The sequence below is a fragment of the Uloborus diversus genome, chromosome 2 (genome assembly GCF_026930045.1).
Source record: "Uloborus diversus isolate 005 chromosome 2, Udiv.v.3.1, whole genome shotgun sequence".
NCBI lineage: Eukaryota > Metazoa > Arthropoda > Arachnida > Araneae > Uloboridae > Uloborus > Uloborus diversus.
The window spans coordinates 199160889-199177669 of record NC_072732.1 but is presented as its reverse complement, the minus strand read 5'-3'; the positions used below and the strand labels follow the sequence as shown (position 1 = coordinate 199177669).

Here is a 16781-nt window from a genome sequence, read left to right as displayed (position 1 = left end):
GAAGCGTGTGGCTGTCTTTTCTGGAAAGATATTGCCTTTAAATAACTTTTTACCGACAGCAATATACTAGCAGAACGAGAATTATTAGTTAAATAAAATATTCATTTAGAGAAGTTTGGCAGCGCCCTAAAACTTTATTCTAGTAACCATAGCGATTTGTTGACTAGTCAGCAGCGAAAATAAAAACAACGGCTGAATTTCGTTTATTTTTTTTATTTAAGTGAGAAAATAAGTCAAAATTAAGAAAAAAAAGTAATTGACTATGTTTTTTCAGAAAAAAATATTTTTGAAAAATAGGAAACAACTCCATTGTGCTAAAGAACAGATACATTTCATGAAATAAATAATTACATGCATTGTTTAATGAAATGAAACTAAGTACATACGTAATAGAGGTTAAATATTAAATTATGCAAGATGGCCCGGATTTCACCACATGATAACTCGGAAGAAGCAAATTATAAACCTAGTTCGATTACAAAAATTTTGTGTTTATCCTAAATATGAAAAATTACCGAGAAGGAAAAAAAAAACTTGAAAGTAAAGTGATATTAATGTACTGCAATGTATATACATACATACATATTGTAACCAAATTATTTGATTAAATAAAATACTATTTTCCGTAGCGGTATTTTCTTGAATATTTTCGAAAATCCGAATAATTTGAAAATCCGAACTATTTATTGTAGAAAGTAGTTTGGATTTTTGACATTTTGATGTACATGCCTTTGCTTCTCACTGCCTCAATTGTTAATGACTAATTTCTCAAAAATAATTCCTAATGATTGGTTTTTTTTGACAAGGTCACCCAATTTTACTTATAATTTAAAAGGATAAGATTTTGTCTTGTCGATGTTCAAGACAATAAGTCAGCCTTTCCCAATTTTATGGAACACCTCATATGTTCTCTCAATGGGGTCGTTTCCAAAATTTTAAAAGTATTTTTTTCTGAAAGAGCATGCTTAAAAACATAGGATCTTACCCTTTTTAAATAATTTGTTTGTTTAATATTTTTAAAAAATTACTTAAATCCGTGCGCTTTCATTGTTTACACTTCTGTTGCGTGACATCACAAATGATGAATTGCCATTCAGTGTTGCCATTCATAGAGCAAAATATTTAATTCGAATATTTACTCACGTGTATTGGCAACGATATGGTTGATAGCAAGCGTAGAGTGCAATATTTAATTCGCTTCTTGATTATCGTAACGTGGGAACGTGGTAGAAAGATGCGTCGAATTGCATCATTTGTGACGTCATCAAGACCACGCTTTGTTTTCAAAATCGGTCATTTTAAAAAATAACTGTTGGAAAATAAAAGTATTTTCTTTGTCATGTTTTTTTTTTTTTTTTTTTTCATTCTATCAATTTCAGTGACTAAAAGTACTACTTTTGACTGAAGGCAATAACCCCATTATTTTACTGTTACACTTTTATTCAGCCAAGTTTACCCTTAAAATATGTTAAAAGCAAGTAGTAATTTTCAAAGGATTTTTTTAAAAGTCGCTCGCAGTTTACTTCTTTTCTGAGCTAATTTAACTTAGCAATCTACTTTATTAATTGCTACAAGAAACCGCTTTTGCATTGCCTAATTTCAGGAAGACTGTGTGGAAATGACTTTCTTGCCAAATACAGGAGAATCAGGCCAATGGAATGACCTCTCATGTGATTCTCACTTGCCCTTCATCTGTCAGAAAGGTTTGTAATTTTGCCTTTTCGTGGTAAATTCTTAAAACTATATTAATTCTGGCTAACTATAAGCAACTTCTTACTTCTTGAAGGAAACTGCGAGAGTTTATTGAGCAATCACATTGCTTTTTGTTCTTATTTGACTGTTTTGAATTCCTATGATTTTATTACCACCCCGCCTCCATCTTCAGCACCACTTCGACCGACTCCTCCAGATGCTGCTCCTCTAGCGAAAACAGTCTCCAGATTGCGTCCATATCCTACACACATAAGACTACACACACATACACACTCATGCCTGCGCACCTACACATACACACACTCATGCCTGAGCACCTACACACACACACTCATGCCTGCGCACCTACACACACACACACACACTCATGTCTGCGCACCTACACACACACACACACACTCATGTCTGCGCACCTACACACACACACACTCATGCCTGCGCACCTACACACACACACACTCATGCCTGCGCACCTACACACACGCCTACATACACACTCGTGATTGCGAAAAACATAATTTGAATTTAAGAAGTCAAAATTCAAATTAATTTTTTTCCCAAGATCCGTTCAATTGCTAAATGAAAACCGCATTCAAAACGATAACTTTTATTTTTAATACAATTAAGATACATCATCCAGCTAGTTCTCCGCGTTGTCGCTTCTCTAATGGGGGCATTTGTAGTAGAGTGGTACTGTTTGGCCACGGTAGCTATGGAATCTGCAAAGGGCCAGTCTAGACGAGAATATGGGAATTCTAGAAACGGCTGGGGGGGGGGGGGGGATAAGTGCGCATGTTTCCCTCATTCCAAAGTGACACTGTTAAATTTAAAGTCATACGTCCATTTTCTGGAATTTCAATGTGACTAAACTTGACACGCATCTGCAAAAGCATTCATCCCTGCTAACTAATAGATGTTTAGTGAAATATAGAAATAATAGAAACCTTTCCATTTCGTCGGTGGTCAGAAAGTAGCAACTTTCTAATAACCTCGTCGTAGAATTAAGTCCACTGGTCTCACAGTCAGTTACCTACACTAGTCTGCTCAAAGATTTAACTTACGAGACCGAGCTTCTGGAGAGCAAAGAGATAGAAGTCGGGAGAAGCAAAGTCTGAAACTTGATGAACAGAAATCACCTGCGGAACACGTATACAGTGCTGGTTAAAAAAAATTGGAAGGCGGTTGAAGTGCTCTAAAACACACTACATCTATAGCTTTTCAAATCTATAACATTGCAATGACTTAGTGAAGTTCACAGTTTGAAACAATAGTGATATTTACAGTGCTGTGGTAAAAAAAAAATGCATCACCCTCGCATTTTCACAACAATGGGATTATGTGAGAAGTTTTGGTCGACCGATTAACGATGAATGTATGTGAAATTCTGCAAAACTTATGAAATAAACATTTAACAGCAGGAATCCGATCATTGTTTACGTAGATCGGGGCTGTTTCTGGGCCAAGGCAAATTGCTGACCCCATTCTCATTTTTCCATTTCTGAACCTGCGTGTGAGTTTAGAGAAAAAAAAATTACTTAACCCTATGTCAATTTAAGTCTAATGGCAGGATAAAAGTTTTTAAATTGTTACTTACCTGTTTTGCCCTATGGCACGGAGCAGAATCATCCTGGAAAATGACGTTTGGAGCTGAAGTAAAGTGATCCCGGACAGTAGGAAGCCCTCCAAAATGCCAATATACACCTGAGTGTTTACTGTTCCTTGCACAAAGTGAAGCCCACCAACTCCTTGATCAGAAATCCATCCCGAAATCATCTGGGATACGGGATGCTTGGCTTGACTCTGTGTTGAATGCAGTCGGGATGATATTCCTCTCCTTTGCGGCGCAGGTGATGGTTTTTTTTTTTTTTTTTTTACTATCACTGTAGCAGAATTTGCGAGCTAGTCTTTCACTCTTAATGGTATAGAGAGCTAATCATGGAATTTCGAGATACATATTCCTAAACACAAATTGTGGACTTGAGTTGCCTAATCTACTCGCCGAAGATACGTTCATCGTAAAAGAAAATAAATCAACACTAAAAGGCACAAATTTTCAAGTTGCAGACACTTGTTTTGTTACTTCAAGGAACCCCTCTTTTTAATGCAAAATAAGCAAGCTTGTGGGATAAAAAGACGTCCGATATAAGCAACGATACGAAACAATCAACAGTTTATAAAATAAACAGAGCGGTTTAGCTGGAAAACCAAAGAGAGAAAATAATAAACAGTTGAAGAATCACGAAAAGAGGTTTCCTTGTAGCTCCGAAACATGTCTGCAATGATTTTTCCAAATTAATCACTTTTCCAGGCATGTTTCCTCGCTCACTGCACTCTCAGAATTAACAAGTGCAACCTTTTTCCAACAACGAGTATTCAAGAGACACTGCAAGAGACACGTGAACAAATACTTTCTAATAAGTAAATAAATTAATAAAAGTTTAAGGTCTCAATTTGAAAAATTCGGTGTCTCCCCAGTTTTGCCGACACAAAATACCCCTCACCCCCCTCTTGTTTTCAGGCATGTTTCCTCGCTCACTGCACTCTCAGAATTAACAAAAGCAACCTTTTTCCAACAACGAGTACTCAAGAGACACTGCAAGAGACACGTGAACAAATACTTTCTAATAAGTAAATAAATTAATAAAAGTTTAAGATCTCAATTTGAAAAATTTGTCTGTGTCTACCCAGGCAAAACTACCAATCTTTCAAATAAGTAAATAAATAAAAGTTTAGGGTCTCAATTTGAAAAAGTCGGTATCTCCCCACTTTTGCCGACACAAAATACCCCTTACCCCCCTTTTGTTTTTCAGTTCCCATCATAACTTTTGATAAATTAAAGGGGGATAAACCAAAAATTTAACTAATATCGCTGATTAAAACATGGAAATTCAAGTGAACAGTTCTGTATTGCCTACTTTCTTGCAGATCAAATCAACTACTCGGTCCTAAAGGCTCCAAAGGATCCAATATTTTGCCCGGAAGTTGGCAGCTCCGGGTTCAAATTTCACAGTTCCTGTTACTATTTAGTGACTGAGAAGAAAACGTGGAAAGAAGCGGAAGCCTACTGCAAAACCGAGTACAACGCACACCTAACTTCTATCAGAGATTTCTCTGTTGATATTTTCCTTGATTTTGTTCTTAAAGAGTTTAATGAAGTAATATGGGTTGGAATCTCCATAAAAGTAAATATGCTCATTAGTTTTCACTGTTCTTATATGTATTTTGCAGTGACATATTTTTGAGGTGTAAAGCAGATGTTTTCTTTTTTTTCTAATACAGAAAAGCCATTTCTTTTTTTATTTCTTGTCTTTTTTTTCTCTATCTTTTTTTTCCTTCCATCAAAAAGGGCAAAAAAACCTTTTAAAGATTTTTTTTTTCAAATAGAATTTGAGGAAAAATAATTCTAATTCAAGTTGAAGAAATATTTTTTTTTTCTGTTTTACACATTTTATCGAATAAAGTCTGTGGGGAATTTTCGCACTTTTCTATAAGGAAATGCTTTGAGAAATCATGGTAGCGTAATTAATGACTGCTTAGGAAACAAATGATGAGAAACAACTATTATATTTTTAAAACCAAATTATTACATCATCATTTTCACCAAATGGATTTATGCTTCATTAGCTGCCCCATAGTTAGAATCTACTTTTAATACAAATAACTGAAACGCTAAAGTTGTGTCAATATTAAATTGCTCATCATTAATTTATTGCGCCATTAACACACCATTTAATTTCAAGTATAAATATTGTTATCACAATTTTTACTTCCTTTTGCAAAAAAGGAAGTATTGTGTTCGAGAAAAAAATTTCACTCAAAAATCGGCATTAATTTCCATTTTTCTCACTACCGAATGAATGTTGTTTTTTGTTCCCCCCCCCCCCCCCCGACTTGACCACACGTGGATAAGTGCCTAAAAACGTGTAGACACGCGAAATATCTATTTTGACGATTCCCGAGTTAATTACGAGTTTTCTCGTGACTTCTGTATGTTCGCATGTGCGTATGTATGTTAGGCACCAAAACCGTTTGCTGACAGTTTATATTAGTTAAAGAAAGTTGAAAAAAAGCGAGATAAGGGTCGGAGTAGTTTGCCATTACAAATACAAAAGTTACGACCAGCAACAGGCTCTGGGCCCAGCTAGGCTGGTCCTAGTCAATTTACACTCGCCAGTGAAGATCAATGGCCCTCTTAAAACTATCTACTCCCTTGTTCATTACCACCTCTTCCGGTAAGCTGTTCCAAGGTTCTACTACCCTGCTAAAATAATAATTTTACCTAATATCCATGTTAGCCTGAGATTTAAATAGCTTAAAACAATGACCCCTTGACCTGTTTTCCGCGCTAAACTTTAGCTCCGTAACATCTTTCATTTTAATAAATGTAAACAACTGAAACATGTCCCCTTGGTCTCTTCTTTGCTGAAGACTACATTTTTAGCATTCAAAGCCTGGAATCGTAGTGTAAATAAGAAAGTTCATTAATTAGCCTTGTAGCCCGCCTTTGAACCCTTTCCAATACATTAATATCTTTCTTAACATAAGGAGACCAAAAGACATTACAGAAAGTTCGATAAGCAATCAAACCGACTGGCTGCCAATGACAGTTATTTTCTTATTAGTAGGCCTTTATACATGTATTCGAACCAATTGATAGTTTGATTTTTTTTTTTTTTTTTAAATGCAAGGAAAGTCAGTAAAGATTAAAGTAAAAAAAAAAGAAGCCCGAGTATGGAGTCGGCATCATTTATAACGACTCCGACTCCTTTACCCCAAAATCAGTCCGACTCGGACTCCACAGCCCTGGTCCTGACGCTTTCCATTATCACTAAACATACATTTCCACATAAATTGCTGTTGCCAAAAAAATGTAATAAAAAATTGTATGAAACAAATAACAAAATGTTGTTCCATTGTTAATCTAAAAAGATCAAAGGTTATCCTATTTTTTTTTTTTAACTTTGAAGAATATGCGATTTATAAAGACGTTTCTTTAATATGCCGCATCAAATTCAATTTTTACTAAAACTTTTTTATTTTGTTATATTGTGAGAGGCCCATTATTGGCAATTTTAATGTGTTTCAATAGTTTATTCTCTAAATATCACCAACAGTGTGCAGTGCAATTTAAAACCAAATTAAAAAAAAACCCGCCAAGTTGGCGACAAAACTTGGGTACCAAAAGACTGGCGATATATCGCCAAGTGTCCGACAAATTATAACACCACTTGAGTTTACATCGAAATTAACGATGATGTAACTCAAAAAAGGGGCAAAAGACTCCTTTAGAAACACCCAAATGCAACCAAAAGGGGAGGTGCACAACTAGAACTCACTAGGAGTCTACCTACCGAATTTCAACTTTCTAGAACATACCGTTCTTGAGTTACGCGACATACATACGCACGTACGCATCACATGCGTACGTACAGACGTCGCGAGAAAACTCGTAACTAACTCAGGAATCGTCAAAATGGATGTTTTCCGCGTCTATACGTTCTTATGCACTTATCCACGTGCGGTCGAGTCGAAAAAAAAAACTCAACATTCATTCGGGGGTGAGCAAAATGGAAATTAAGGTCGATTTTTGTGTGAAAATTTTTTCGCGAATACAATACTTCCTTTTTTGTAAAAGGATGCAAAAATGTAAACATGGTTCTTATATATATAGAATACTCTGAATCCGATGGTGGGATCTAATTTTTCACAACTTTCTCGTTTTCACGATATACGCGGTTGAATACGGCAGATGTCACGTGTGCTCCACAAACCACTCAAATGGTAAATTCCAAAAATAGCCGTGTTACATGCTTTTTAGAGGATCACAATAAACGTGAAACTTGATTGATCTAACCGATAAACGATGTGAGTAGAGCGGTTAAAGTTCGACAAACTCTCACCCACTATTTAGAATGGTAACGGCACAAGTAACAATTAAGGGTCCAGTAAGTCATAAGCTTGGATTTAAATACATAATAAGAATTATAGACGGGTAAAACTGATGTTGCTGCGACCCGTTGTATACGGCGCAACCATCTAGTGTTATCAGACTAATTTTTATGAGCGTACAAAGCAGTGATAGAAGGTTATGAACAGACACTACAAGGTATTCCTGTGATTCATGTTCATTTGAATTTAATAAGGTTTTTGATATAAAAATATAAATTCTATTTCAAACAAATCTAAGAAGGTTCTTCTGTCTTTATGTAGGAGTTTAGTAAGACCCCATTTTTAAAACGCTTGTGCAGTTTTGGTCGCCTTATCTGAGGAAAGATATTAATGTATTGGAAAGGGTTAAAAGAAGGGTAACTTAGACTAGTAAGGGGACTTTCGATTTAGATTATGATACCAGACTTAATAGGCTTAATATGTAAAGCCTGGAGCAAAGGAGGATCAGAGGGGACATGATTCATTTGTTTAAATTTATCAAAATGAATGATATTAATGGATTAAATTTTCGCACAGAAAGCAGGACGAGGGGTCATTGTTTTAAGCTATTCAAATCTCAGGCTAAGCTGGAAATAAGGAAAAACTACTATAGTTGAGTTGCGGACACTTAGAACAACTTACCGGAAGAGGTGGTAATGAGCAAGGCGGTGGATTGCATTAAGAGGGCCTTTGATCTTCCTTGGGGACTAATAAATTGACTAGGACCAGCCTGGCTGGGCCAAGGGCCTGTTGCTGGTCGTCACATTTGTATTTGTAATAAAGAACTTTTGCATATTTTGAAAAGAAAAGGGGAATTCTTTCTATTATTCATCCTTTCCTCATCATATCTATAACTGGGTATCATCAGATTTGTCGGTGTCTGTTACTGGGGGGTCGGACCTTTTTTCGAAATTGAGCAAATAAAAATAGAAATAACTAATTCAGAGGATCCTGAAGCATCCAAACGTTAGATCAGATGAAGTTGCAAGAGAAGAAAATAGTTTCCACAAGAGGCTCAGAAAATACAGTTAACCTCAGAGCGATGTCTTAAGCATGTCTGTTACTGGTGTCGTTACCTTATTATTTCTGGTAATGTTTACTTAATTCACTGACTTTAAACACCCTGTTCAACAGTTAAGAAAGCATTCAATGTCAGAGTTGTATTTTGCCATGTTTTCAATAGTCACAAATGCTTTCCTATATTAAAATATATTTACGTTGCATTCTTTTATTTATTTCATTTCACTTTTTTTCTGCATTCTCGTATTTTCCTTTTCTTCTCAAAATAGCATTTTGCAATTTCAGGAAGACTTTACGCAAAAATGGTCAAGTGGCTTCTTTGTGGGTTACAATGGTTGGCAAAAAGGCAAAAACGATTTTGTTGAAGGAACTTGTGCCACTCGCAATGGAAGTCGTCAGTGGGGCATTGCAGATTGCGCAAGGAAATACGCTTTTGTCTGTGAAAAAACAACTGGTAATGTACTTCACTTAACTTCGTAAATTTAAAAACAATTTCTTTTCGAGCAATTTTTATCAGCATTGAGGCAGTTTTATTGCATCATCAATAAATAATTGGTAGAAATTATTTTTCATCCATCTTATCTAAAAGGGTTAGTCATATTGTTCCTTTTTATAAATCAAAAAAATATTTTATCTGTATCAAGTCCGAAATATGACCCTGTCTTCTGACAGTCTCTATGAGAGGATATCGACCTCTCAGTTTCCGCAACTGTACTGTATTTAAAATGAAAAGTGTTGCATGAACAAAAGGTTTTAGAAGATAGACTAAAATTCATCTACAGTTATAAGTTTTAGAAGAACAAAGTGAATAACTACATATCATAAAAATAGTTAAAGAAAAAAAAGGTTCCAAAAAAAAGCAAAAAACAATGTTTCTAAACCTGGCTGCAACCCTTTATCAAGAAAATTTTAATTTGCTAGAAACAAATTCTATTTTTATCCATTTTTGTTGGCTTTATTTAACTTCGTTTATCCCTTAAAGCCCCAGATTGCACGATCGTGCGGGTCAAACATCATTCAAATTTTAGCTCCCTAGATCATTATATGTGAGGCTATGTTTCCTCACTGAGAAAAAAATGAAATCGTATCTAAGACAAAAATTTGAATTTACTTATTTCTTGTCGGATAGCATTTTCACTTACGTAGCTTTAGATTGAGCGATCTTCATTAGTGTTTGATCAATAAAACTTATTGAGGATACACATCATTTCAACGTAAATACTTCGTGGGGAAAAACCAGATTTGTTTCTAGCCACCTGAGATACCCTAGATAGGAATTTGGTCGTAGAGTGTATCCCACTTGAACTGAATACAACAATAAAATATCGTTCATCAGTCATATTTTGATTTGACTGGATCTAGATAAGGAGGACTTCTTTAAATGTCTTCAACTTGTTTTTGATTTATTGAGGACTAATGCACTTGGTGTATCCAAGAGTTAGTCCAGGTAGGATTAGTAAGAAAAACAACAACACTAAACAATCTTTCACCAGTCATATTTTGACTTGTCTTGATCTACATGAGGAGGACCTCCTTAAATGTTTTCAAGTTGTTTTTGATTTCTTGAGGACTCATACACTCTGGGTAGAGTTAGTCTGGGTAGGATTAGTAACAGCAACACTAAGCAATCTTTCACCGGTTATATTTTAACTTGTCTGGGTCTAGATAAGGAGCACTTTAAAATTCTTCAACTTTTTTTGATTTCTTGAGGACTCATGCATTTGGTGTATCCAAGAGTAAGTCCAGGTAGGATTAATAACAAAAACAACAACACTAAACAATCCTTCACCAGTCTTATTTTGACTTGTCTGGATCTAAATGAGGAGGACTTCCTTAAATGTTTTCTACTTGTTTTTTATTTCTTGAGGACTCATGCACTCTGAGTAGAGTTAGTCTGGGTAGGATTAGTAACAGCAACACTAAGCAATCTTTCACCGGTTATATTTTAACTTGTCTGGGTCTAGATAAGGAGCACTTTAAAATTCTTCAACTTTTTTTGATTTCTTGAGGACTCATGCATTTGGTGTATCCAAGAGTAAGTCCAGGTAGGATTAATAACAAAAACAACAACACTAAACAATCCTTCACCAGTCTTATTTTGACTTGTCTGGATCTAAATGAGGAGGACTTCCTTAAATGTTTTCTACTTGTTTTTTATTTCTTGAGGACTCATGCACTCTGAGTAGAGTTAGTCTGGGTAGGATTAGTAACAGCAACACTAAGCAATCTTTCACCGGTTATATTTTGACTTGTCTGGGTCTGGATTAGAGATGTGTTGTTCATGAATGAACCGGTCAAAAAGAACGAATCCTAAAAATGAACGGATCCGTTCGTTCACTTAAAAAACGAACGACCGTTCTTTTGAACGATGTGCAGTTTGGACCATTGTATTCATGCACTTGTAATAAAATCACATTTTTTTTTTCTTTTTTTAAATTTTGTCATTTTTTTTCCTTCAGTGCAGTAGTGTATTCATTCGAATCTTTTTATTTTCTGCTTGATTCATCATTTTTCTTTAATCGTTGTAGTTCATTTGTAATTTTTCAATCGATCCATTAGTAATGTTTTGCGTAACTTGTTTGGGCTACTAACAAAATGTTTGGACATTCCACGTTTTGTCCCACGCTCCTGCTAAAATCCTTCTCACGCTTTTGGTCTCTAAAATTATTTCTAAAAATACCATTTAGCGCCTTTCCAAGGAAAATGCTAATTTTGTACCGCACGTGACGCCTCATATTTGATTAAAAATAATAATTTTAAAGGGGAATGATAATAAAAATTTCATTGTTTAACAGACTACCTCCGAATGTGTGATTCATTAAGCAAAAGATTTCGCCATAACTTTTCTGAGTAATTACATTTTTATGAAATACATGAACCGTTACGTGCGGAACAAAGTGACTACATTTTCGTGGAATGGCCCAATGCATTTTTTAATGGTTTAAACTATTGTTTCACAACAAATGAGATATGTTTTCTTTACATTGGAACCCTGGCTTTCAAAATATACAATTTATTTTAACATTAATACATTAATAGAACAAAGTTATTAACTAATTCATAAGCAAGTGACAAGAGATTGACTTTGGATGTGGCATGCAAATAAATTGAATTTGAAACATCAAAATTGTTTAAGAAAAATATAACTTTGTCTGAAGTATTTTTGTATTAAATGCAAAGATTAAAAAACTGCTTACCCCTGTTTAATTAAATGCAAAGATTTAATTAAACAGGGGTAAGCAGTTTTTTAAATATTGAGAGATATGACAATATGTTGATGAAATTTAATTGTCTTTTTGTTGTGCATGTGACGGTGGAATGTCCTTTTATCACTTTTCTGGCAATCCTTTTGTCTTCTATAACATCCCTACCAACTACCAGCTATACTGATTTCGCTCAATTTTTAACTTGCTTGGCGACTTCCATATCGCTTATTTTACATTCAATATCCTGAGATTTTTAAAAAGAATTACTGTTGTCTAATTTTTTCCTCCATTTAAAAAGAGTGTTGCATTTTCTCTGTTCTCATCGGTACTATGGACTAATTTTGAAGATCCCGATCATTGTTTGGCGAGTTTTTTTTTAATTAAGTTCTCGGTACTCCGACTGAGATACTGATATATTTATTGTTACGTTTCTTTCGTTATACATGGTCAATTGGACATACTATATATATATATATATATATATATATATATATATATATATATATATATATATATATATATATATATATATTAGGGTGGTCCTTATTTTTGAAGTTGTAGATATTTTACGCGATGCCCCCTCAATTTGTTCCCTTTTACAAATAAATGATCCTTGCAAAATTTTAAGTCAATCCATAAATATTAACCCGTGCCCCTAGGGCCCCCTTTTTTGAGTTTCGAAGAAAAAATTGAGGATTTTCTCATTTTTATGTGAAAGTTTTTTTTAGTTTCATATTTAAAGTAATTTTGAACTTGAATAGATGTTGCTATTTCCAGACTGACCATTCTCTCACTTTCATTGTGTAAAATTTTACATGTTACAGAGACTTCAAGTGCACCAATGGCCTTGTGTCAGCCATACCGCTATTTTGCGATCGGTTCAAACCAAAAGGCAGGGAAACATTTCTTTCAACCAATATAGCCACAAGGGATTCTAAAGGCCATTAATGAATGGCTTAGGCCATTAATAAATGATCTTTGATGATAACAAATTGCCTCCTCCAGGCTTTGGGGGTGTTGCTTTAAAAAATTTCCTATGTATGTTATACGTGTGGCAAATAGGGTCGCTGGATTTCAGTGCTATAAATATAATACTGGCAATTATATTTTAATTCACTGTTCTTTAGTTATAAATATACTTAAATGTTTATGCAATTTTGAATTCTTTAAGTATAAATTTTTAAAAAATACTCGATTACTCTAACATAAAAATATACTGTATTTTCCATACCTAAAATATAAATTTAAAAAATGTCCGGATCGGAATAATATAAAAATTTATACTTTAAAATAATTTTCTTCTATTTCAGTACATATACCTTTATTATCATCAAATTCGTCTAGCAATTCACAAGATTTAGAAACCGAAATGGGTATCTATCCTAACTTGTTGAAACTTTTTTCTATATCTGTTCTACTACAACGAAAAAAAGCTTAACAACTATTGATATCGGCTCGCATTTCATCACTGTTAGACAAATGACGTATTAGGGACAAAGATGCTGTTCATTTATTAACAGCCTATGTTGCTGCAGTAAATTTAAATCCAAATGATCTTGTGATCAATTGGACATCCTTTAAGAGAGCAAAAGAAAATCTTCGAGAATTAAAATCAAATTTCATGAATTTAAATTTAGATTTTTTAGTTATTCATTGGGATACAAAGCTACATCCAGATGTAACTGGGGGAAAAAAACCGCCGATAAACTGGAAACAATTTAAATTGACCTTACATGAAGAGAAAGCCCATAAATGCTGTTTACACTGCCTTACATGAACAGTTAAATGCTGTATGAAAATATGATTTTTCGCTGCAACCCAATTTAGGCTCCTTTAAATAATAAATTGGATCTAAAAATCTAGCAGCCTACAAATTGATGACAAACATGCAGCAGAAGCAGTGATTGGAAAATTCATAAATCACTTATGGTATTTAGGGTATGAATTAGTTGCTTTGTCCGTATTGGATGAAGGAATTAACTTTGAAGATAGGAAAAGACAACTCCAAAAAATGCTTGCTGATAAGAAAGACGTGTCTGATGACTGTATAAAAATTTTCAGATAACAGTAGATGATTTGGAATACTTCCCTAGTTAAGATCTCCCTTTTTATAGAATCAATTACAAGTCAATAAAACTGTTTGATAAGTTAAAAACACCAAAAGATGTTTTCCTATTTGATCCTGATTCGTGGCAAAATGAAGGAAGCTATTTTAAGGGAAGAGGTATCGTTAAAATACTGAAAGTTGTGAATGATACAACTGAAAGAGGAGCACAATTAATCGAAGAATTTCACAATCAATGTACCAAATTTGAGTCACAAAAGCAATTTAGTTTACAGACAATCCAAGACTCGGAAGAAAATGCACACGATGAAATACATTGAGAAAAGCGTATGATTAAGGTAAAGTTTCTAAAGCACTATTTCATTCTTATTCAATGTAAAATCTTTAGATGATATGAAGTAATTAAAAAGATTAATTTTTGTGCTACCTCGCTGTAAAATTATTTTGCAAACCTAGGAGAAACGATGTACGGGGTCTAGAGTAAAAACTCGATTTGTGGGAAAATTATTAAAACTGTTAAAGTTCAACGCCCTATGGACACGTGTTATTATTAACCGATCGAGTTCAAATTTTGCAAAGATTACTTTTTATTATAGTGTCACAAAACTAGGGGGCGTCACTTGTTGAATTCCGAAAAAAAAAATATTTTCCCATATAAATAAGGACCACCCTAATATATATATATATATATATATATATATATATATATATATATATATATATATATATTAGGGTGGTCCTTATTTATATGGGAGAAAAAAATTTCGGAATTCAACAAGTGACGCCCCCTAGTTTTGTGACACTATGATAAAAAGTAATCGGTGCAAAATTTGAACTCGATCGGTCAATAATAACACGTGCCCCTAGGCCGTTGAACATTAACACTTTTGATAATTTTCTCACAAATCTTCGAGTTTTTACTTCAGACCCAGTACATCGTTTCTCCTAGGTTTGCAAAATATTTTTTACAGCGAGGTAGTACTAAATATAATCTTTTTAATTACTTCATATCGTCCAAAGATTTAACATTGAATAAGAATAAATAGTGCTTTAGAAACCTTACCTTAATCGTACATTTTTCTCAATGTATCTCAATCGTGTGAATTTTTTTCCGATAGTCTTGGATTGTCTGTAAAATACTAAATTGCTTTTGTGACTCATATTTTGTAAATTGATTGTGAAATTCTTCGATTAATTGTGCTCCTCTTTCAGTTGTATCATTCGCAACTTTCAGCATTTTAACGATATCTCTTCCCTTTAAATAGCTTCCTTCATTTTGCCATGAATCAGGATCAAATAGGAAAGCATCTTTTGGTGTTTGTAACTTATCAAACAGTTTCATTGACTTGTGATTGATTCTATAAAGAGGAAGATCTTTACTAAGAAAGTATTCCAAATCATCTACTGTTATCTGAAATTTTTTATACAGTCATCAGACACGACTTCCTATTCAGCAAGCATTTTTTGAAGTACTCTTTTCCTATCTTCCAAGTTAATTCCTTCATCCAATACGGACAAAGCTACTAGTTCATCCCCTAAGTACCATAAGTGATTGATGAGTTTTTCAATCACTGCTTCTGCTGCATGTTTGTCATCATTTTGTGCGCTGCAGGTTTTTTAGACACTAGACTTTATATTAATTTAAAAGGCCTAGAATGGGTTGCTGCGAAAAACTATATCTTCATACAACATTTAACTGTAAAACAGCATTTACGGGCAATCTTTTCATGTAAAGTCAATTTAAATTGTTTCCTAAATATATAAATATTCAAACAATAAATTCCTTTTGCCACCCATCTGGCTAACAGATAAGCTCCAGTTTGACGAAAACATATCCCTGTAGGAGGGAGGACTACACCAAGAAATATTATTACACATTATGAGAATTCTCTATAATATTTCTTAATTCCGCTTTCTACGAACAATAATATGTCATCAAATTCTTCTTTTAGAATTTAAGTGGTATGTGTACTTTTTGAATTTTGAAGCGCTTAAATTAATGGAATATCGAGTCTAGAACTAAGAAAGGCAAGAACTTCTTTAAAGACACTCTGCAGTACGATTTCAAGTGCATGATGATAGCAATACAAATGCAATATATCACCGTTCAGCTTTTGCTCTAAAAAATTACATGCACAATTTATATGGCCGGAATTTTGCAAACCGCTGTACAAAACACTAAAGCTTGAACAGTTAGCAATAAAGAGCAATCATCTAAGATATCATACACAACTGAAGAAATATCTTAGAAATTCTTAGTAGTTGTTCAACATTGGAACCTGAAGCTATCATGGTAAGCCTATCGGCGTTTTTTTTCCAGTTACATCTGGATGTAGCTTTGTATCCCAGGGAATAACTAAAAAATGTAAATTTAAATTCATGAAATCGGATTTTACCTCTCGAAGTTTTTCTCTTGCTCTCTTAAGCGATGTACGATTGATCATAAGGTTATTTGAATTTAAATTTACTGCATCTACATAGGCTATTAATAAATGAGCAGCATCTTTGTCTCTAATATGGCATTTGTCTAACATTGATAAAATGCGAGCAGATCTCAATAGTTATCAAGCTTTTTTGCGTTGTGGTAAACCAGATATAGAAAAAAGGTTCAACAGGTTAGGATAGATACCCATTTTGGATTCTAAATGTTGTCAATTGCATTTGACGATAATAAAGGACTATGTACTGAAATAGAAGACAGTTTAAAGTATAGATTTTTACATTATTCCGATCAGGAATTTTTTCAAATTTATATTTTAGATATGGAAAATAGAGTTTATTTTTATGGTAGGGTAATCGAGGGTTTTTCAAAATTTAAATTATAAGAATGCATAAACATTTAAGTATAT

The 16781-nt window shown here is 33.9% G+C and overlaps 1 protein-coding gene across 1 annotated transcript in view; it reads left to right on the top strand.

The window, feature by feature from the left end:
* The window catches only part of LOC129216754 (uncharacterized), a 174281-nt gene that overhangs the window by 14435 nt on the left and 143065 nt on the right, over nt 1–16781 (top strand). Inside the window, exon 5 of the mRNA XM_054850971.1 lies at nt 1604–1703. Coding sequence (XP_054706946.1) covers nt 1604–1703 — 100 coding nt within the window. The remainder of the gene's footprint in view (nt 1–1603; nt 1704–16781) is intronic.